This window comes from Hemiscyllium ocellatum, chromosome 17 (assembly GCF_020745735.1).
Source record: "Hemiscyllium ocellatum isolate sHemOce1 chromosome 17, sHemOce1.pat.X.cur, whole genome shotgun sequence".
Classification (NCBI taxonomy): Eukaryota; Metazoa; Chordata; class Chondrichthyes; order Orectolobiformes; family Hemiscylliidae; genus Hemiscyllium; species Hemiscyllium ocellatum.
This window is the reverse complement of record NC_083417.1, coordinates 4685043-4703018: the sequence shown is the minus strand read 5'-3', so window position 1 is coordinate 4703018 and position 17976 is coordinate 4685043. Positions and strand designations below refer to the sequence as shown.

General features: G+C 40.1%; 1 protein-coding gene across 1 annotated transcript in view; it reads right to left on the bottom strand.

Moving 5' to 3' along the window:
• Nucleotides 1-17976, bottom strand: part of terb1 (telomere repeat binding bouquet formation protein 1) — a 164806-nt gene that overhangs the window by 58127 nt on the left and 88703 nt on the right. The window contains exons 12-13 of the mRNA XM_060838318.1: nt 13437-13538; nt 8065-8211 (exon numbers count right to left, since the gene is read on the bottom strand). Of these exons, the coding sequence (XP_060694301.1) occupies nt 8065-8211; nt 13437-13538 (249 nt within the window). The remainder of the gene's footprint in view (nt 1-8064; nt 8212-13436; nt 13539-17976) is intronic.

The window sequence follows — 17976 nt, the reverse complement described above, 5'->3', positions numbered from 1 at the left end:
GGATAAGTTAATCTGTTTCTTTTTCATTCTGTTGGAGGGATTGTTGGATAATACATCAGAACACTTGCCAGCTCTTCATTAGAAAGTGTCAGAGCTTCTATTACATATGCTTCCATAGGCAGATTTGGTTCTAGCATCTCATCCAAAAGATTGCACCTTGTAAAATGTCGAATCTCCTTTACACTACATTGCAGATTCAACTAGATCACCTACTTAAGCTTGACATTTTACAGAAGCTGTATTACAATCTATTGATTTGGATTAGACTTCATAGTACTTCAGAATGGTAAAGGTGATTTCCATAAAGAAATTGTCTGCTACTTCCCTTCCTGAAACTGGTATCTCAAAAGCACTGTATCTCATAAATATCCAAAATTTTCAAAAGCTTCTTGTCCTCCAGAGATCCTAAGTTAAACAACAACATTTTATGTACACTGGGTCTAAAATGACTCATCTAGAACATCCCTTTGCTGAGATAATTGGTTTTGAGGTACAAAAACCAGAACAAGACTGGCTTCTAAAATACTTATGCCATCACAAATTTGAGCTATTGCATTGCTTTCAAAAACACTACAAAAAATTAAGTCCAGTGAAGGAAATATGTAAAACTCTTTGTGAAACCACAATTCAAAGAGCTAAAAGCTGACTATTCCTTTACCCTGGAGCCAGAATCAAATTTAGGATTAGCTGAGCACAGTTGCTGTTAAATCAGGCAGCACACTAGCTTTATGGTGCCTCACTTGCATGATTGCAGTGTTCAGCTAAGCACAATGACTGCTAATTGCTGCATGTTTTAAGATTGTTATGAATGCAGGATTCTGAAGATGGTTATGTTTTAAAATGTCTCTGTTAAATTAAGGTAAACCAGAACATACTGAAAAAGTGGATGAAGGGCTTTTCCCCAAAATGTCGATTCTCCTTCTCCTCAGATGCTGCCTGACCTGCTGTGCTTTTCCGCACCACATTACACTAACTCTGCCAGAAAAACAGGCCTATGGATCTGGAACTGAAACCAATTGAAAATCAAGACAGTTTTTTTTACATGTGGGACAGCACCAGTGTGGAACAGAGAAACAAAGAAATTATGACTGTGTGGCAAAAGTAGCAGTTGCTGCCATGAAGAGCAGGGTGAGCTATTTTGTTTCTAACAACTAAGCAGAATGCTTGGAAATGTTGGTTTGCTTTTCGAAAAGAACAGGATTCATCAGACATTTTGACATGTGAGGATCAGGGGTGAGTCTTACAGGTGAAACAAGGGCTGGAGTAATCCAAATGGGTGGAACAATTTTCGAAGAGCACTGCAAGATTGGACAGGGCACAAGAGCAAGAATAGGACCTGCTAGAATCCTGGAGTACTCTGAAACTACCTGCATCACTATCCACACAGAGATGTGGGGAAATGTAAAAAATCATGCTGTACCACTATTTGATTGTATTAGGTTAATGAAGAAGTACGTATTCTTTAACAAACACAGATCTGGCAACATCTGTGGAGAGAAATCAGAGTTAATTATTGTGGGGCAGCACGGTGGCTCAGTGGTCAGCACTGCAGCCTCACAGCACCAGGATCCCATGTTCGATACCAGCCTCAGGTGACTGTCTGTGTGGAGTTTGCACATTCTCTCTGTGTCTGTGTGTGTTTCCTCCGGGTGCTCCAGTTTCCTCCCACAGTCCAAAGATGTGCAGGTCAGGTGAATTGGCTGTGCTAAACTGCCTATAGCATTAGTCAGAGGGAAATGGGTCTGGGTGGGTTACTCTTCGCAGAGTCGGTGTGGACTGGTTGGGCCGAGGGGCCTGTTTCCACACTATGGGAATCTAATCTTAATGTTTCGGGTTCAATAGCCCTTCCTCAGACACGTTTTGCCAGACCTGCTGAGATTTTCCAGCAATTTCTGTTTTGTTTCTGATTTTCAGCATCCGCAGTTCTTTTGGTTTTACCTATTCTTCAAATTTGTGCATTAGTTGCCTATTAAGTAATATTTGATACGTGATGATTTTGGTTGATTTCAATGAAAGTCTTATAATGTGAAATACTGTCTTTTTAGTTTTTTCCATCTGTTTCAGGGAAACTCATCTCTCTTAAAAAACGTTAATGGTCTCTACAGGGAGTGAAACAAAGAGAGTACATCTGGGCATCTACTTCAGTGAGCTTGTGTCTCTTAAAAGGGAGCTGCACGTATTACAGAGAAGCATCCGTTCTGTCAGAGGAAAGATTTCTAATTAAAGGGACAACAGGATGTTTCAGAAAGATTTAGCAGCATTTGGGTTTTTCAATATGCAGCAACCTCATGGGTGGATGGGAAACCTGGTAAGGCTATCCCCAGGTCTTTTACACTTTTCTGGAGGTCCACCTGAGGAAGATTTGGGATTGCAGTGAGCTCAGATCTCCCAAGAACACCAGAAAGTGGACAATGTCTACACCAAATGATTGCAGTCATGGAAGTACCAGTAGAATTATGACCCTCACCTCCAGTCAGGAAACTACACAAAATGGTTCCAGGATATCAGGATGAAGTGAAAAACAAATGGTGTAACACACTAGGATTCCAAGTATTAAGCAGAATCAAATTACTGCAGTTGCCAGAAATTTTAATTAAGCACAAAAAGTGATGGAGAAACTCAGCTAGTCAGGCAGCATTTGTGGCAAGAAATAGAGTTAATATTTCAATTTGAGTGACCTCTCATCACAACTCTAGAAAGATGGACATGTAAAAGATGTGACAGGGTGGAGGGGAGAGAAAATTAAATAACAAATGAGAAGTGAAATGGTTACATATAAACATCTGAATGTAACATGGAGGAAAGAAGAAACAAGATTAATCAAACAAAGTGGGGAGTGGTAGATGGAGTTAAATGTGAGGTACTACATTTTGGAAAGGCAAATCAAGGCAGGACTTATATACTTCATGATAAAGTCCTGGGGAGCGTTGCTGAACAAAGAAACCTTGGAGTGCAGGTTCATAGTTCCTTGAAAGTGGAATCACAGGTAGACAGGATAGTGAAGAAGGCGTTTGGTATGCTTGTCTTTATTGATCAGAGCATTGAGTATAGGAGTTGGGAGATCATGTTGTGGCTGTACAGCACATTGATTAGGCCACTTATGGAATATTGTGTGCAATTCTGGCCTCCCTCCTATCGGAAGGATATTGAGAAACTTGAAAGAGTTCAGAAAAAATTTATAAGGATGTTGCTAGGGTTGAAGGATTTTAGCTATAGGGAGAGGTTGAATAGGCTGGGGCTGTTTTCCCTGGAGCGTCAGAGGCTGAGGGATGACCTGACCTAAAACTTGAGGGGCATGGATAGAGTAAATAGACGAGGTCTTTTCCCTGGGGTAGGAGGGGAGTCCAGAACTAGACGGCATAGGTTTAAGGTGAGAGGGAAAAGATTTAAAAGGGATCTAAGGGGCAAACTTTTTACGCAGAGGGTGGTGCGTGTATGGAATGAGCTGCCAGAGGAAGGTGGAGGCTGGTACAATTACAACTTTGAAAATGAATGGGAGGGGTTTAGAAGGATATAGCCCAAGTGCTGGCAAATGGAACTAGATTAATTTAGGATATATGGCCAGCATGGATGAGTTGGACCAAAGAGTCTGTTTCCTTGCTGTACATCTCGACGCTATGAAAGGAACTTTAAAGTGTTATCTTGATTCTCAACACAAGTTTTAGTTAGTGAGGCTGGTAGCATGGAGGTGAAGTGATTGAATTCTATCTATTATCTGAGTTCACATATGAAGAATTGAGAGGTCTTGAGATGCAGTGCGTACAGTCCCTACCTTTAGGTCAGAAACTTTGGTTTCAAGTTCCCTTAGGAATAAATGGCCATCAAATATGGCTGAACAGGTTGATTATCCATCTATATGTCCTTTTGATATGCCTATACTTGGCAATAAGCAAGGGGGTTCCTTGTTCAGCCAGAATCATGAGGCTGCTGCAGCACAATGGCCTTTCCATGTGCAAGTCTTAGCATGGGCAAAAGCCATCTCCATTCTGAGGGACCACCACATGGAGGAGGAATTGGGTGATACTACTAGCCAGCAAATACCTATGGAATCATATCGTAGGATCAGTAAGCAACTTCAGGAGAGGAGCATGAGAAATGTATCAGGAAATGAAAAATACACCAGATATCTGTGAAATAAGCTGCAATATTACTGTGCTTTTACCATGTGCACTTAGAGTCTATAATGTCCAGAAATACATTTCTACTTGTAAGAGTACTTCAATACAACATTCACAAAATATATCGCATTGAGCTTTTCACGGATGCTTTGATCTATAGCTATAATCTGCAAGATATTCTGATTTTGTTTTTCAAAATTTGACTGTTTGACATCTCGTCATCTACCATATATACTAATAGAAAAATCCATGGGTTACAATCAAAGGCTTGACTTTGGAGCATACTAATTCTGCTTCAGTGTATAATTCTGTTTTTCATACCAAAGGCATTCTTGTTTTCAATAAATTACAACTGCTGACTTCTTTACTCTGAATTATGACTCCTGTTTTACAGGGCAGAAGTAATCTCATCAAAGTAAAAGCTTGATGAAACTTCAAAATCAGTAAAGAGCTTTGGCTTTAGGCTTCACTTCATGTAAAGCCTTAGATTTGCAGAATGTCAAACAAAAAGAAATATCTACATTGATTGGCTAAGATCACTGAGTACACAAGGGTAAAATAACACACTTCCTGGTTTTTTAAAGAATTGAAACATCAAGGCTTATGGGAGATTAGCAGATGCTGAAAAACGGCTTAAAACATTCCATCAGGCAAACCTATTGGTTCAGACTTGACCATAACTTTCTGCTGTCTGTATGTGCTGAATTTTGTTTAGTGTAGCAACCCTTTTGAGTACTGAATTTTCTAAAGAAAATTCAAATGGTTTTGAAGTTTTACATTTTTAAAACAAAGAAACAATTTTTAAATGTGCAAATATTACTTTATGTGCATGTTTGATATTCTACAACAAACTTGGACCGAGTTCAGCAGCAATGTGACACGAGTTCTTTAAATCTACAATAATCTGGAAACTGCATTGTGATACTACACAAGAAGTGGCAACAAATTCTTTTATTTGTTTATTTTTAGACCTTTACTCAGATAATTATATATAAAAAACTTTATAAAGTAGGCAAAAATGTCCATTACCATGTTTTTAGCTTCAGAACAGTGTTCTGATCCCCGCTGATTAAAATACTGGGCACATTAGTTCCCAGAGTGAAATCTAGCTTGACAGACCACGAGTTTTATTTTTCTTTTTGTTTACCATAGAGCTCAATCACTTAAAGTACTTACAAGAGGTTTCCAATGTACTTTTGACAAAAGACCATTAAAGTTTATTACACTAAAGAAAAGTGCAAATTATAATTGCACTACTGGAGCAATCCAAATATAAATAGCAAAAAGAAAGACTCATTCCTTTTATCTCAGCAATATCCGTACAGGCACTCAAACCTCAGTTAATAGTCATCCCTATCTCCATACTAACGTTTCTTGCTCAATTGGCACATTTTTGGCAAATTGCTAACATTCATTCAATGCTATCTTCTGCAGATAATTCCCCTGACACTCTTAAAACAAACTATAACTCTGCTCACTTATTACCGAACATGGGTTTACCAAACTCATGTCTTCAACAGCCTTCTGGACATCTTCCTCTCTGATATTCCCAGAGCCCTCTGTTTCTGGAGCTTTCTTGTCATTGGTTTCTAAGTAACTCAGGACTTCAACCCGAACCAGACTACTTGAAGACTGTTATTAATAGCACTTTTACTGTTATGGACCTCTTCTCTCTATATGAAATTTTCCACACAGCCCCAACCCCTGCCTGATGCTCTTTTTGGGGGTAAATAATTCAAAACAGGACAACAAACACCTTAGCAATTATCCCCCAGGTGCCTGCAGTTCATTTCGTTTAAGTTACATAATTACTTGTAAATGCTGTTTTTCTCAATATTCAAAATTATTTTCTGATATCTTCATAGAACTGAAAACTAAAATCCATTTTTCCTCCACTTTAAAACTTAACTTCTCAAATAATAATATTATTAAATACATTACATCAGAGTAGATAATTGCTTAAAGGATAAAATCCTATCCTTCAAGGAATCTTTAAATAGCTGTGATTAAGCCAGTACAATATACTAAACAATAATACATACTGTAAAATACAATCTCACTATTTTTCATCCATTTTCTCAATTTCTCCCACTTGTCAGTGATAGAAGATATTTTAAATGGATAGAAGTCCACTTATTTGTATTTTCTCCACAAAGTGGTAGTCAACAGTGCTGCTGAAAGTTAATCTTTGGTACTTCTCAGGTTCTTGTGGGCTTGGAAATTCAACATTAATATCGTAGATAGGAATCTGATCACAAGCTCTGCACTTGTGGAAGAATAATGAGGTAAAATAGAAGTTCACAACCAAACGTTTCCAAGTCAAAATCTTACATTCTCAGCTAAGCTGGCAAGAGAAAAATATATAGCAAAGACCAGATATTTCTAAATAGCAAAATCATAAACATCAGAATACACATCAAAAACTAGACAGGAAAATCATGGAGTAAGTCATTGGAATAGATGCGATGTAATCCATATTTTCTCAGGTCTCTAAAAGCTCTACCAGAGCAGTGCAGTACTCTCCCAGCATTGCTCGGAGCTGTTGCGTCAATAATGATTGGTTTGGCACCAGAAGTGATCCACCTCAGGTCATAGTGTGGCCAAGAAACATTGAACCATGATCTCCATTTTGCATATGCAATTTCCAATTGAAGAAAACAATGGCAAGGGCAAGGGGGAAAATTCCCCATGAATGCAATTATTTTCAGATCCTCTTGGCCAAGGAAGGGGTGCCAGAGGACTGGAGGACAGATAATATAGTATCATTATTTAAGAAGGGTGATAGGGATAAATCATGAAACTACAGGCCAATAAGACTATCATGTTGTAGGGAAACTACTGGAAAACATTCTGAGGGACTGAATTAATCTCCGCCTGGAAAATGTTAAAAAATCACACAACACTAGTTACCCGATGAGAAAGAGCAGCGCTCTGAAAGCTAGTACTTCAAAATAAACCTGTTGGACTATAACCTGGTGTTGTGTGATTTTTAACTTTGCCCACCCTGGTCCACATCATGCCCACTTGGAAAAACAAGGAATAAGCAAGGATAGTCAGAATGGCTTTGTAAGGGGAAATCATGTCTAACAAATTACATTGAATTTATCGAGGGAAGCCTTAGACAATATAGACTGGCTGGTCAGATTGACAGAACAGTGGCAAATAGGATTAAAATTGTAAAGTGAGAGGTGATGCATTTTGGGAGAACTAACAAAGCAAGGAAGTCTTGAGCAGTAGAATTCGAGGAAGTAGAGAGGATCAGAGGGATTTTGGTCTGTATGTCTATAGATCCTTGAATCAGCAGGACAGGTAGATATAGTAGTTAAGAAGGAATGTAGGAAATTTGCCTTTATTTGTCAAGGTAACGAATACAACAACAAGGAGATTTGATGGAGTTGTTTCTAACATTAATTAGGCCACAGCTGGAGTACTGTATGTAGTTCTGATCATCACACAGTAGGAAGGATGTGACTGCAATAAAGAAGGCATAGGAGAGATTGGCCAACATGTTATCTGGGCTAGAGCAATTTCTGTCTCTTATTTGCAGCATCTGCAGTTCTTTCGATTTTTATCTATGTTGTTGCTGCTGTATTGAAAAGTTTGTGCTGTGGCAACATAGGTTCCAATGTTAGCCAGCAAACTAAAAGGTTTCTCTTTGCATTGTGTTGCAGGCATTGTTCCCCGACAATCCTCTCTTATTCCTGATGAAGGGCTTATGCTCGAAACGTTGAATTCTCTATTCCTGAGATGCTGCCTAACCTGCTGTGCTTTGACCAGCAACACATTTGCAGCTGTGATCTCCAGCATCTGCAGACCTCATTTTTTACTCCCCGACAATCCCCAAATCTCAATGCAACAGTTAGGGTTACAGATACTTATTTGAATACAATCTATAGCTCTTCTTAAGGTTGATAAACTGATTGCTTACTTTTGTCAGTCATAGAACTGTGACAGGTTAATAACTTCTTTAATTCCTTTTTGTATCTATCTTCACATTCTTGAATCACTTTGTGTCGATCACATTTATTGGGACACAACTGAAGAATTTTACAGAAATTTCTACTATTCAGGGATGCTGCTACTGTTGAACAACCTATTAAATATTAAACAAGATAGATGAGAATTTTCAACAAGAAATTTTTGGCACTAGGCTTATTTTACTTATCGCAGTTTTGAAAATGTTACTTTATTGAGTTCAGGCCACTGAAAGCTGAAATGTTTGTGTCCAAGTTTCCTTGACAGTTAAGCAGGTAAAATCAGAATCAATTTATTAGTTTTCTAAACAAGATCCAGTTAGTAATGTTAGTGACACTGGTAAGAATATCAGCTGGGTTGGAAACGTAATATCTTTAGACTCAAAAGTCCATGCCACCTGTGTTTAACTCTGTGCCCGTATGTGGGCTTTGAAATATATTGCATTTAAGACACAAAATAATTAACATTACGCATGGTTTCTAATATTAACAATGATCTTTGTTGATGAGACTGGACTAACTTTACTTATGAAGGTTGGCCATTTAAGTAAGGCACCAGTGTACCAGATGCCACTATACAATACTCCATTGGATTTGGGGAAGATGGAGATGGGCAAAGAATAATTATTGATGAATAACAGCAACAAAGGACTTCATAGAATTTTTAACGTGCTCTTTCAGTGGCTGACCAACCTGCTGAGTTTGTCTGACAGACACTTTTCAATTTTGTCCCCATTACGTGAGAGGCTCAGATTTTGTGCTACAGTTTCATTCTGTGGTTAATAATCATTAGCTGGGATCTCTCTCAAGTGTAATTCTTCATATGTATACCCAGGCAAGAAGATTCAGGTTACTCAGTAATCCTGGGGCTTCATTTAATGGCCACATGTACGTACACACACACAAACACACACACACACAATTTCTAAAAGGGTTTACTGCACAGCAATACGGCCTTGAAATCCAAACTGTTTTTACATCTTTTGCCCAGAGATGCTATGGCTATTTGCAGCATCCAAATTATGATCTCTACCATAACTGGTTTTCTAAAAGGGATTCAACGAAGCTGGATAAATTTTTCAATCTATTAGAAAATGCATGAAAAGTGGACTCAAGCAATCAGAAATATAGCTGGAGAGTAATTATTCCAAATGCTTTTACAACACGCTATATGATTAATTGAACATGAAATAGCATGTGGTTAAGAAGGCATTTGGCATGCTTGCCTTCATTGCTCAGATCTTTGAATATAGGAGTTGGGGCATTACTTTGAAGTTATAGGACATTGGAGAGGCCTCTTCTGGAATACTGTCTGGTTCCAATCGCCTTGTTATAGGTAGGACAGTATTCAGCTGGAGAGGTTTCAGAAGAAATTTACCAGGATGTATTGGGAATGGAGGGTTTGAGCTGCAAGGCAAGGCTGGGTAGACCGGGAATTTTTCCACTGGAGTGTAGGAAGTTGAGGGGCAACCTTAAAAAGGTTTATAAATTCATGAGGGGTACAGATAAGAATGGCAGATGTCTATTCCCTTGGGTGGAGGCTTTCAAGACTTGGGGCATATTTTTAAGGTGAGAGGAGAAAGGTTTTAAAAACACATGAGGGTCAAATGTTTTACATAGACAGTGGTTCGTGTGTGAGATGAAGTTCCAAAGAAAATGGTGGATACAGGTACAGCTACAATGTTTAAAAGGCATTTGGATAGATACATGAACAAGAAATGTTTGGAGGGATATGGGCAAAGCTCAGGCAGGTCGAACCAACTTAGCTTATGTTCAATTGGCTAGTTCTCCCTGAATCATATGTGATCTAACATTACCAGTCTACCATGCAGAGCCTTGTTGAAGGCAATTGTTTGGCATAGACTGGTTGGATCAATGGGCCTGTTTCTGTACCGTATGACTCTGTGATTCTAAGTGTTGGAGAAATGCTGCAAATCTGTTAGCATTTGTGGAAAGTGAAACAAAGTTAACATTTCAAAGCCGATATGGAATTGAAGGAGTCTGGAAAATGATGGTTTTCATGCTATTGAATTCAGGGAGGATGAATAAGTGGTGAGGATGCCCAGAATAAAAAATAAAGCAAGTACTAAAGGTAGCAGAAGAGGGAAATGAATAGTAATGTCTTGAAAAGACTCCACATTACAGAACAGGAGGTGCTGGAGGTCTTAAAACACATAAAGGTAGATAAATCTAGGGGACCTGATCAAATGTGGGAAACTAGGGAAGAAATTGTGGGGTCCCTAGCAAAGATATTTGCATCATTGACAGCCATGGGTGAGATGCTGGAAGACTGGAGGTGGCTAATGTTATGCCATTATTGAAGAAAGTCTGCAAGGAAAAGACAGATTGGTAAGTCTGATGTCTGTGATGGATGTGTTGTTGGAAGTGATCATAAGAGACAGTATCGACAAGCATTTGGAAAGGCAATGATTGATTAGGGATAGCCAGTGTGGCTTTATGCTTTATGTCTCACAAACTTGATTTGAGATTTTTGAAGAGGTGACCAAGAATATAGATGAAGGCAGATTAGTTGTCTACATGACTTTAGCAAGGCCTTCAACAAGGTTCTGCATGGTAGACTGGTTAGTAATATTAGATTCAGGAAGAGCTAGCCAATTGGATACAAAATTGGCTTGACATTAGGAGACAGAGGATGGTATAGAAGCTTGTTGTTCAGACTGGAGGCCAATGACCACAGTGACTCCACAAAGACTGGTGCTGGGTCCACTGTTGTGCTTAATTTACTTAAACAATTTGGATGAGAATATAGGAGCAATGGTTAATAAGTTTGTGGATGACACCAAAATTGGTGATATAGTGAACAGTGAGAAAAGTTATCGAAGAATACAACAGGATCATGATCAACTGGGCTAGTCAGCCAAGGAATGACAGATGGAATTTAATTTAGATAAATGTGAAGTATTGCATTTTATTAAGTCAAACCAGGGCAGGACTTACACAGTTAGTGATAGTGTCCTGGGGAGTGCTGGAGTGCTATTGAACAGAGAGAACGAGGGTGTAGATACATAGTCCCTTGAAAGTGACGTGACAGACAGAGATTGATGAAGAAGGCATTTGGCACACTTGCCTTCATTGATCAGAGCACTGAGTACAAGAGTTAGGACATAAGGTTATGGCTGTAAAAGACATTGGTATGGCCACATTTGGAGTACTGTGTACAATTCTGATCACCTTGCTATAGGAAGCATGTTATTAAACTGGAAAGGGTTCAAAAGGATTTTCCAGAATGTTACTGAGACTGGAGGCTTTGAGTTGTAAGGAGTGGCTGGATAGGCTGAAACATTTTTCACTGGAGTGTAGGAGACGAAGGGTGACATTAAAGAAGTTTATAAAATCATGGAGTGCAAAGATGTCTATTCCCTTGGGTGAAGGCTTTCAAGTCCATTCCTCAGGATAGGAGAGTCCTAAATGAAAGGGCATAGGTTAAAGATGAGAGTGGAAAGATTTAAAAAGGACCTGAGGAGCAATGTTTTCACAGCGGGTGGTGCATGTATGGAATAAGCTGCCAAAGGAAGTGGTAGAGATGAGTACAATTACAACATTTAAAAGACATTTGGACAGGTACATTTGGATAGTAAAGATTCAAAAGGATATAGGCCTAACGCAGGCATATGGGACTAGTTCAGTTTAGGAAACCTGGTCAGCATGCATAAGTTGGGTCAAAGAGCCTGTTACTGTGTTGCACAACTCTATAACTAGATGCAAAATAGATGTCAGAGTCATAGTCATATTGCATGGAAACGACACTTCGGTCAAGCTGACTGTGCCAACCAGACATCCCCATTTGTGGGCAGCACGGTGGCTCAGTGGTTACCACTGCTGCCTCACAGCGCCGGAGACCTGGGTTCAATTCCCGACTCAGGCGACTGACTGTGTGGAGTTTGCACGTTCTCCCCGTGTCTGCATGGGTTTCCTCCGGGTGCTCCGGTTTCCTCCCACAGTCCAAAGATGTGCGGGTCAGGTGAATTGGCTGTGCTAAATTGCCCGTAGTGTTAGGTAAGGGGTAAATGTAGGGGTATGGGTGGGTTGCGCTTCGGTGTGGACTTGTTGGGCCGAAGGGCCTGTTTCCACACTGTAAATAATTTAATCTAATCTGACCCAGTCCCATTTGCCAGCATCTGGCCCATATCCTTCTAAGCCCTTCCTATTCATAAAACAATCCAGATGCCTTTTAAATGTTGTAATTGTACCAGCCTTCACCACTTCCTCTGGCAGCTCATTCCATACATGCACCACAGTCTGTGTGAAAAAGTTCCTCCAATTTTAAATCATTCCCTTCTCATCTTAAACCTATTCCCTCTAGTTTTGGACTCCCCCACCCTTTGAAAAAGACCCTAGCTATTCACTCTATTAATGCCCATAATGATTTTATAAATCTTTATTAAGGATAAAGATTACTCAGCTTCGGATGCTCTAGGGAAAGAAGTCACAGCCTTTTTAGCCTCTCCCTATAACTCAAACCCTCCAGTCCTGGCAACATTCTTGTAAATCTCTTCTGCATCCTCTCACGTTTAATAACAACCCTTGATCAATAAATAGTAGAAAACATGTTGACTTTGCTGATAGCAAATCTATGTCAACAAAACACAGTGAAACTTGTCTGGAATTATAGGACAGAATGCACATAGTTGAATTCCCTGTTGAATCCTGAAGTCTGTAAAGTGCCTGAGTGGAAAACAAGATGCTGTTCCTCCAGCTTGCATTTGGCTTCACTGGAACACTGCAGCAGCTTAAGTCAGAAATGTTAGCTTAAAAGCAAGAAACTAATTGAAATCTTTTATTTTTATAGCTCCAGAATTCATTGTTATTTTCTCTATGCTTACAAGTGATAGCTTACAATTCAGATCTATTGTCTATTAGTCTTAGGGTTGGATGGGAAACTGTAATCTCCTCAGTGCACGGGCATGTACAAATGTGGAAGTACACACAAACATGGTGACTGAATGATGGTAGAAGTGATGGATTGGGTGAAAATTGATAGGCTGGGTATGCTTAGACTGGATGAGTCACCAGGCTGTGAGAATAGAACAGAGGAATGGGATTGACTGGATTGGTTTCCAGAGCACAGCATGGACTCCTCCGGCCGAATAGCCCCCATCTTTGCTGTAATGACTATAAGCTGCCTGTTGGCCAGATATTTCACAAATGCTAACTTATGAAACCTGACTTCATTTCTTCTATGTGTACATAAGCTATGCTAGAAGACAACTCAATTTCCATTAACCAGATTACAAAATAAAATGAATAATGGCCGAGAAAAATAACTTAAGACACAGCATGTACAAGAGAAGGTAAAATAAAACGTAACAGTTAAAGGACATACCTGAGCATCGGAAATCTTGGCCTGCAGTAAGTGATGGTGCAGGACTGGTAAGAGTGCTAGTGATTTCAATATTAATTAAATCTGAACACAGATTAAGTGAATCTGTAAAAAGGATGTCAATAAGATATTGAACATAATTAATTCTGTATTTTACTCATTATCATAAAAGTGATGCTTTTCTTTTGGACCTAACTGATAGGATTCACAATCAATCATCAAATTCTCTGCATTTATATTTCTATATCAGGAGGCAAGCAAGAGCATAAGAGTTGCCTGGGTTATTTTCTCTTACTCTTTCTATCAAGAACCATCCTTATGATTAACCCAGTGGAACTGTCTAAGATCATGAAATTGGAATCTTAGCTGGTTAAACTAATAAATAGCCAAACCATACAGACCAATCAGAGTCCCAAGTCATTGATGGATGAATCATTTGCAGCTAAGGTGTGACTGATGCACTAACAAATGACTGCAAGTGCCCTGAGGTAACAGAAAGCCAAATCACAGAGTTCCACAGTGGGCATCACCTAATCAGTAACACAAATCTTCAGATTTCTAACAAACCTCAATCTGTCTTTCTCTTGTACACTGCAAGAATACCAAACATCTTTTGTTTTCTCATTGAGATGAATTAACTCAGCTCAGCAGTTAAACCTGGAATGTGCACTCTCTGGTGCAATTTAATGGGATGTATTTTCCAGTGTGCATCTATAAATAGTTTGAAGTATAAATCTGCTTATACCTTCAATTTTACCATACACAATGGATTGTTAACACATTTCTAGGTCCCACACCAGGTCCTACATGAATAGGAGCATTCCAATGGATCAGCAAAGTAATAAGAAAATGTTTACTGAGTCCTCTACAAGCAGGATGGTCTTCATCTAAACCAGAGAGGTACCAATATCCTGGGTGGGAAATTTGCTAAAGCAATTAAGGTGGATTTAAACTAATACAGCAGGGGGATGGAAACCAAAATTGTAGGACAGGTACAGAAGAAGATGTGAATAGGGAGTTCCAAAATCAAGTATCTGACACTAGCAAGTGAGAACCTGGATTGAAGTGTATGTACTTCAACGCGAGGAGCAACTGAAATAAAGTGGGTGAACTGGCAGCGTGGGTTGGTATCTGGCACTTCGATGTTGTGGCCATTAAGGAGACAGGGACAGGAATGGCTGTTGCAGACTCCGGGATTCAGATGTTTCAGCAAGAACAGAGAAGATGGTAAAAGAGGGAGAGGTATGGCATTGTTGATCAGGGACAATATTACAGTTGTAGAAAGGATGTTTGGGGACTCGTTAACTGAGGTAGTATGGGCTGAGGATAGAAACAGGAAGGAGAAGTCACCATGCTGGGGGTTTTCTATAGGCCTCCGAATAGTCCCAGAGATGTAGAGGAAAGGATAGCAAAGATAATTCTCGATACGAGTGAGAGAGGCAGGATAGTTGTCATGGGGGAGTTCAACTATCCAAATATTGACTGGGATCACTGCAGTACGGAGTACTATAGATGGGTCAGTTTTTGTCCAGTGTGTGCAGGAGGGCTTCCTGACACAGTATGTAGACAGGCCTACAAGGGGCGAAGCCACTTTAGATTTAGTACTGGGTAACGAGCCTGGCCAGGTGCTAGATTTGAAAGTAGGTGAGCACTTTGGAGACAGTGATCACAATTCTGTCAGGTTTACTTTAGTGATGGAAAGGGATAGCTGTACTCCACCAAGCAAGAGTTACAGCTGGGGGAAGGGAAATTACGATGCAATTAGGAAAGATTTAGGAAGCGTAGAATGGGGAAGGAAACTGCAGGGATGAGCACATTAAAAATGTGGAGCCTATTCAAGGAAAAGCTCCTGTGTGTCCTAGATAAGTCAGGCAGGGAGGAAGATATAGAACACGTGAGCCGTGGTTTACTAAGGAAGTGAAAGTGGCAAGTTCCCTGGGCCGGAAGGGATCTATCCTAGGATTCTCTGGGAAGTGATTCCTGAAGAAGGGCTCATGCCCGAACCGTCGATTCTCCTGCTCTTTGGATGCTGCCTGACCTGCTGCGCTTTTCCAGCAACACATTTTCAGCTAAGGAAGTGGAATCCCTGGTCAAGAAGAAGAAGAAGGCTTATGTTAGGACAAAATGTGAAAACTCAGTTAGGGCGCTTGAGAGTTACAAGGAAGTCAGGAAAGACCTAAAAAGAGAGCTCAGAAGAGCCAGGAGGAGACATGAGAAGTTGTTGGCGGATAGGATCAGGGTAAACCCTAAGGCTTTCCATAGGTATGTCAGGAATAAAAGAATGACGAGAGTTAAATTAGGGCCAATCAAGGGTAATAGTGGGAAGTTGTGTGTGGAGTCAGAGGAGATAGGGGAAGCACTAAATAAATATTTTTCGAGAGTGTTCACTATAGAAAATGAAAATGTTGGCGAGGAAGATACAGAGATACTTGCATCTAGACTAGAAGAGATTGAGGTTCACAAGCCTCCACGCTTCAGGCTCACTGCCTTTATTCCTGATGAACGGCTTTTGCCCGAAACATCAATTTCGCTGCTCCTTGGATGCTGCCTGAACTGCTGTGCTCTTCCAGCACCACTAATCCAGAATATTAGAAATACTGCAGAGTGTGAAAATAGACAAGTCCCCTGGGCCAGATGGGATCTATCCTAGGATCCTCTGGGAAGCAAGGGAAGAGATTGCTGAGCCTTTGGCATTGATCTTCAAATCATCATTGTCTACAGGAATAGTGCCTGAGGACTGGAGGATAGCAAATGTGGTTCCCTTGTTCAAAAAGGGTAGTAGAGACAATCCTGGTAATTATAGACCAGTGAGTCTCACTTCACTTGTTGGTAAAGTGTTGGAAAAGGTTATAAGAGATAGGATTTATAACCATCTAGAAAAGAATAATCTGATCAGGGACAGTCAGCATAGTTTTGTGAAGGGTAGGTCGTGCCTAACGAATCTTATTGACTTTTTTGACAAAGTGACCAAACAGGTAGATGAGAGTAAACCGGTTGATATGGTGTACATGGATTTCAACAAGGCGTTCGATAAGGTTCCCCACAGTAGGCTATTATACAAAATGTGGAGGAATGGGATTGTGGGAGACATGGCAGTTTGGATCAGTAATTGGATTGCAGTAGGAAAACAGAGGGTTGTAGTTGATGGAACATGTTCATCTTGGTGTCCAGTTACTAGTGGTGTACCTCAAGGGTCGGTGTTGGGTCCACTGCTGTTCGTCATTTTTATAAATGACCTGGATGAGGGCTTAGAAGGGTGGATTAGTAAATTTGCGGATGACACTAAGGTCGGTGGAGTTGTGGATAGTGACGAAGGATGTAAAGTGAGGTGATACACTTTGGACAGAGTAATCGGAATGCAAAGTACTGGGCTAATAGTAAGATTCTTGGGAGTGCAGATGAGCAGAGAGATCTCAGTGTCCATGTACACAGATCCCTGAAAGTTGCCACCCAGATTGACAGGGTTGTTAAGAAGGCATACAGTGTTTTGGAGTATTGTTTACAGTTTTGGTCACCGCATTATAAGACTGATGTAAAAGCTTTGGTAAGGGTGTAGAGGAGATACTAGGATGTTGCCTGGTATGGAAGGATTCTCTTACGTGGAAAGGCTGATGGCCTTGAGGCTGTTCTCGTTAGAGAGAAGAAGGTTGAGAGGTGACTTAATAGAGACATACAAGATAATTAGAGGGTTAGATAGGGTGGACAGAGAGAGCCTTTTTCCAAATATGGGAACAGCAAACACGAGGGGACACAACTTTAAAGTGAAGGGAGATAGGTATAAGACAGGTGTCAGAGGTAGTTTCTTTACTCAGAGAGTGGTAAGGGTATGGAATGCTTTGCCTGCAACGGTAGTAGATTCGCCAAGTTTAAGTGCATTTAAGTCGTCATTGGACAGGCATATGGACGTACATGGAATAGTGTAGGTGGGATGGGTTTCAGATTAGTATGACAGGGCGGCGCAACATCGAGGGCCAAAGGTCCTGTACTGTGCAGTAATGTTCTATTTTCTATGTTCTATATTGAGTGAATATGTGGCAACTAAGGATGGGCTTGAAGTTAGTCAGTTCACTGGGAGCACATGCAAGGCAGAGTAAACTGGCTGTCGTAACTAACAAAAAAGCAAATAGACGCATTTCACTGTAAGCAGGTATTGCTTTTGATAAAAATATTAAACACCCTTAGATGCAGTATTTCATATTATGAATATATCTCCCCTGTGTTTACCATGGAGAAAAACATGAAGACTTCAGAACTTGGGGAAGTTAATGATGATATCTTAGGGACAGTCCATATCACAGTACAGGAGGTATTGAATGTATTAGAATGTACAAAGGTGGAAAAATCTCCTGGTCCTGACCAGATATATCCAAGAACACTGCAAGAGGCTAGACAAGAAATTGTGGGGGCTCTCGCTGACATTTTTGCATCATTGTTAGCCATGGATGAGATCCTGGAATACTGGAGGATAGTGAATGTTGTGCCATTATTCAAGAAGGATTGCAAAGAAAAGCCTGGGAACTACAGACCAGTAAGCGCAACATCT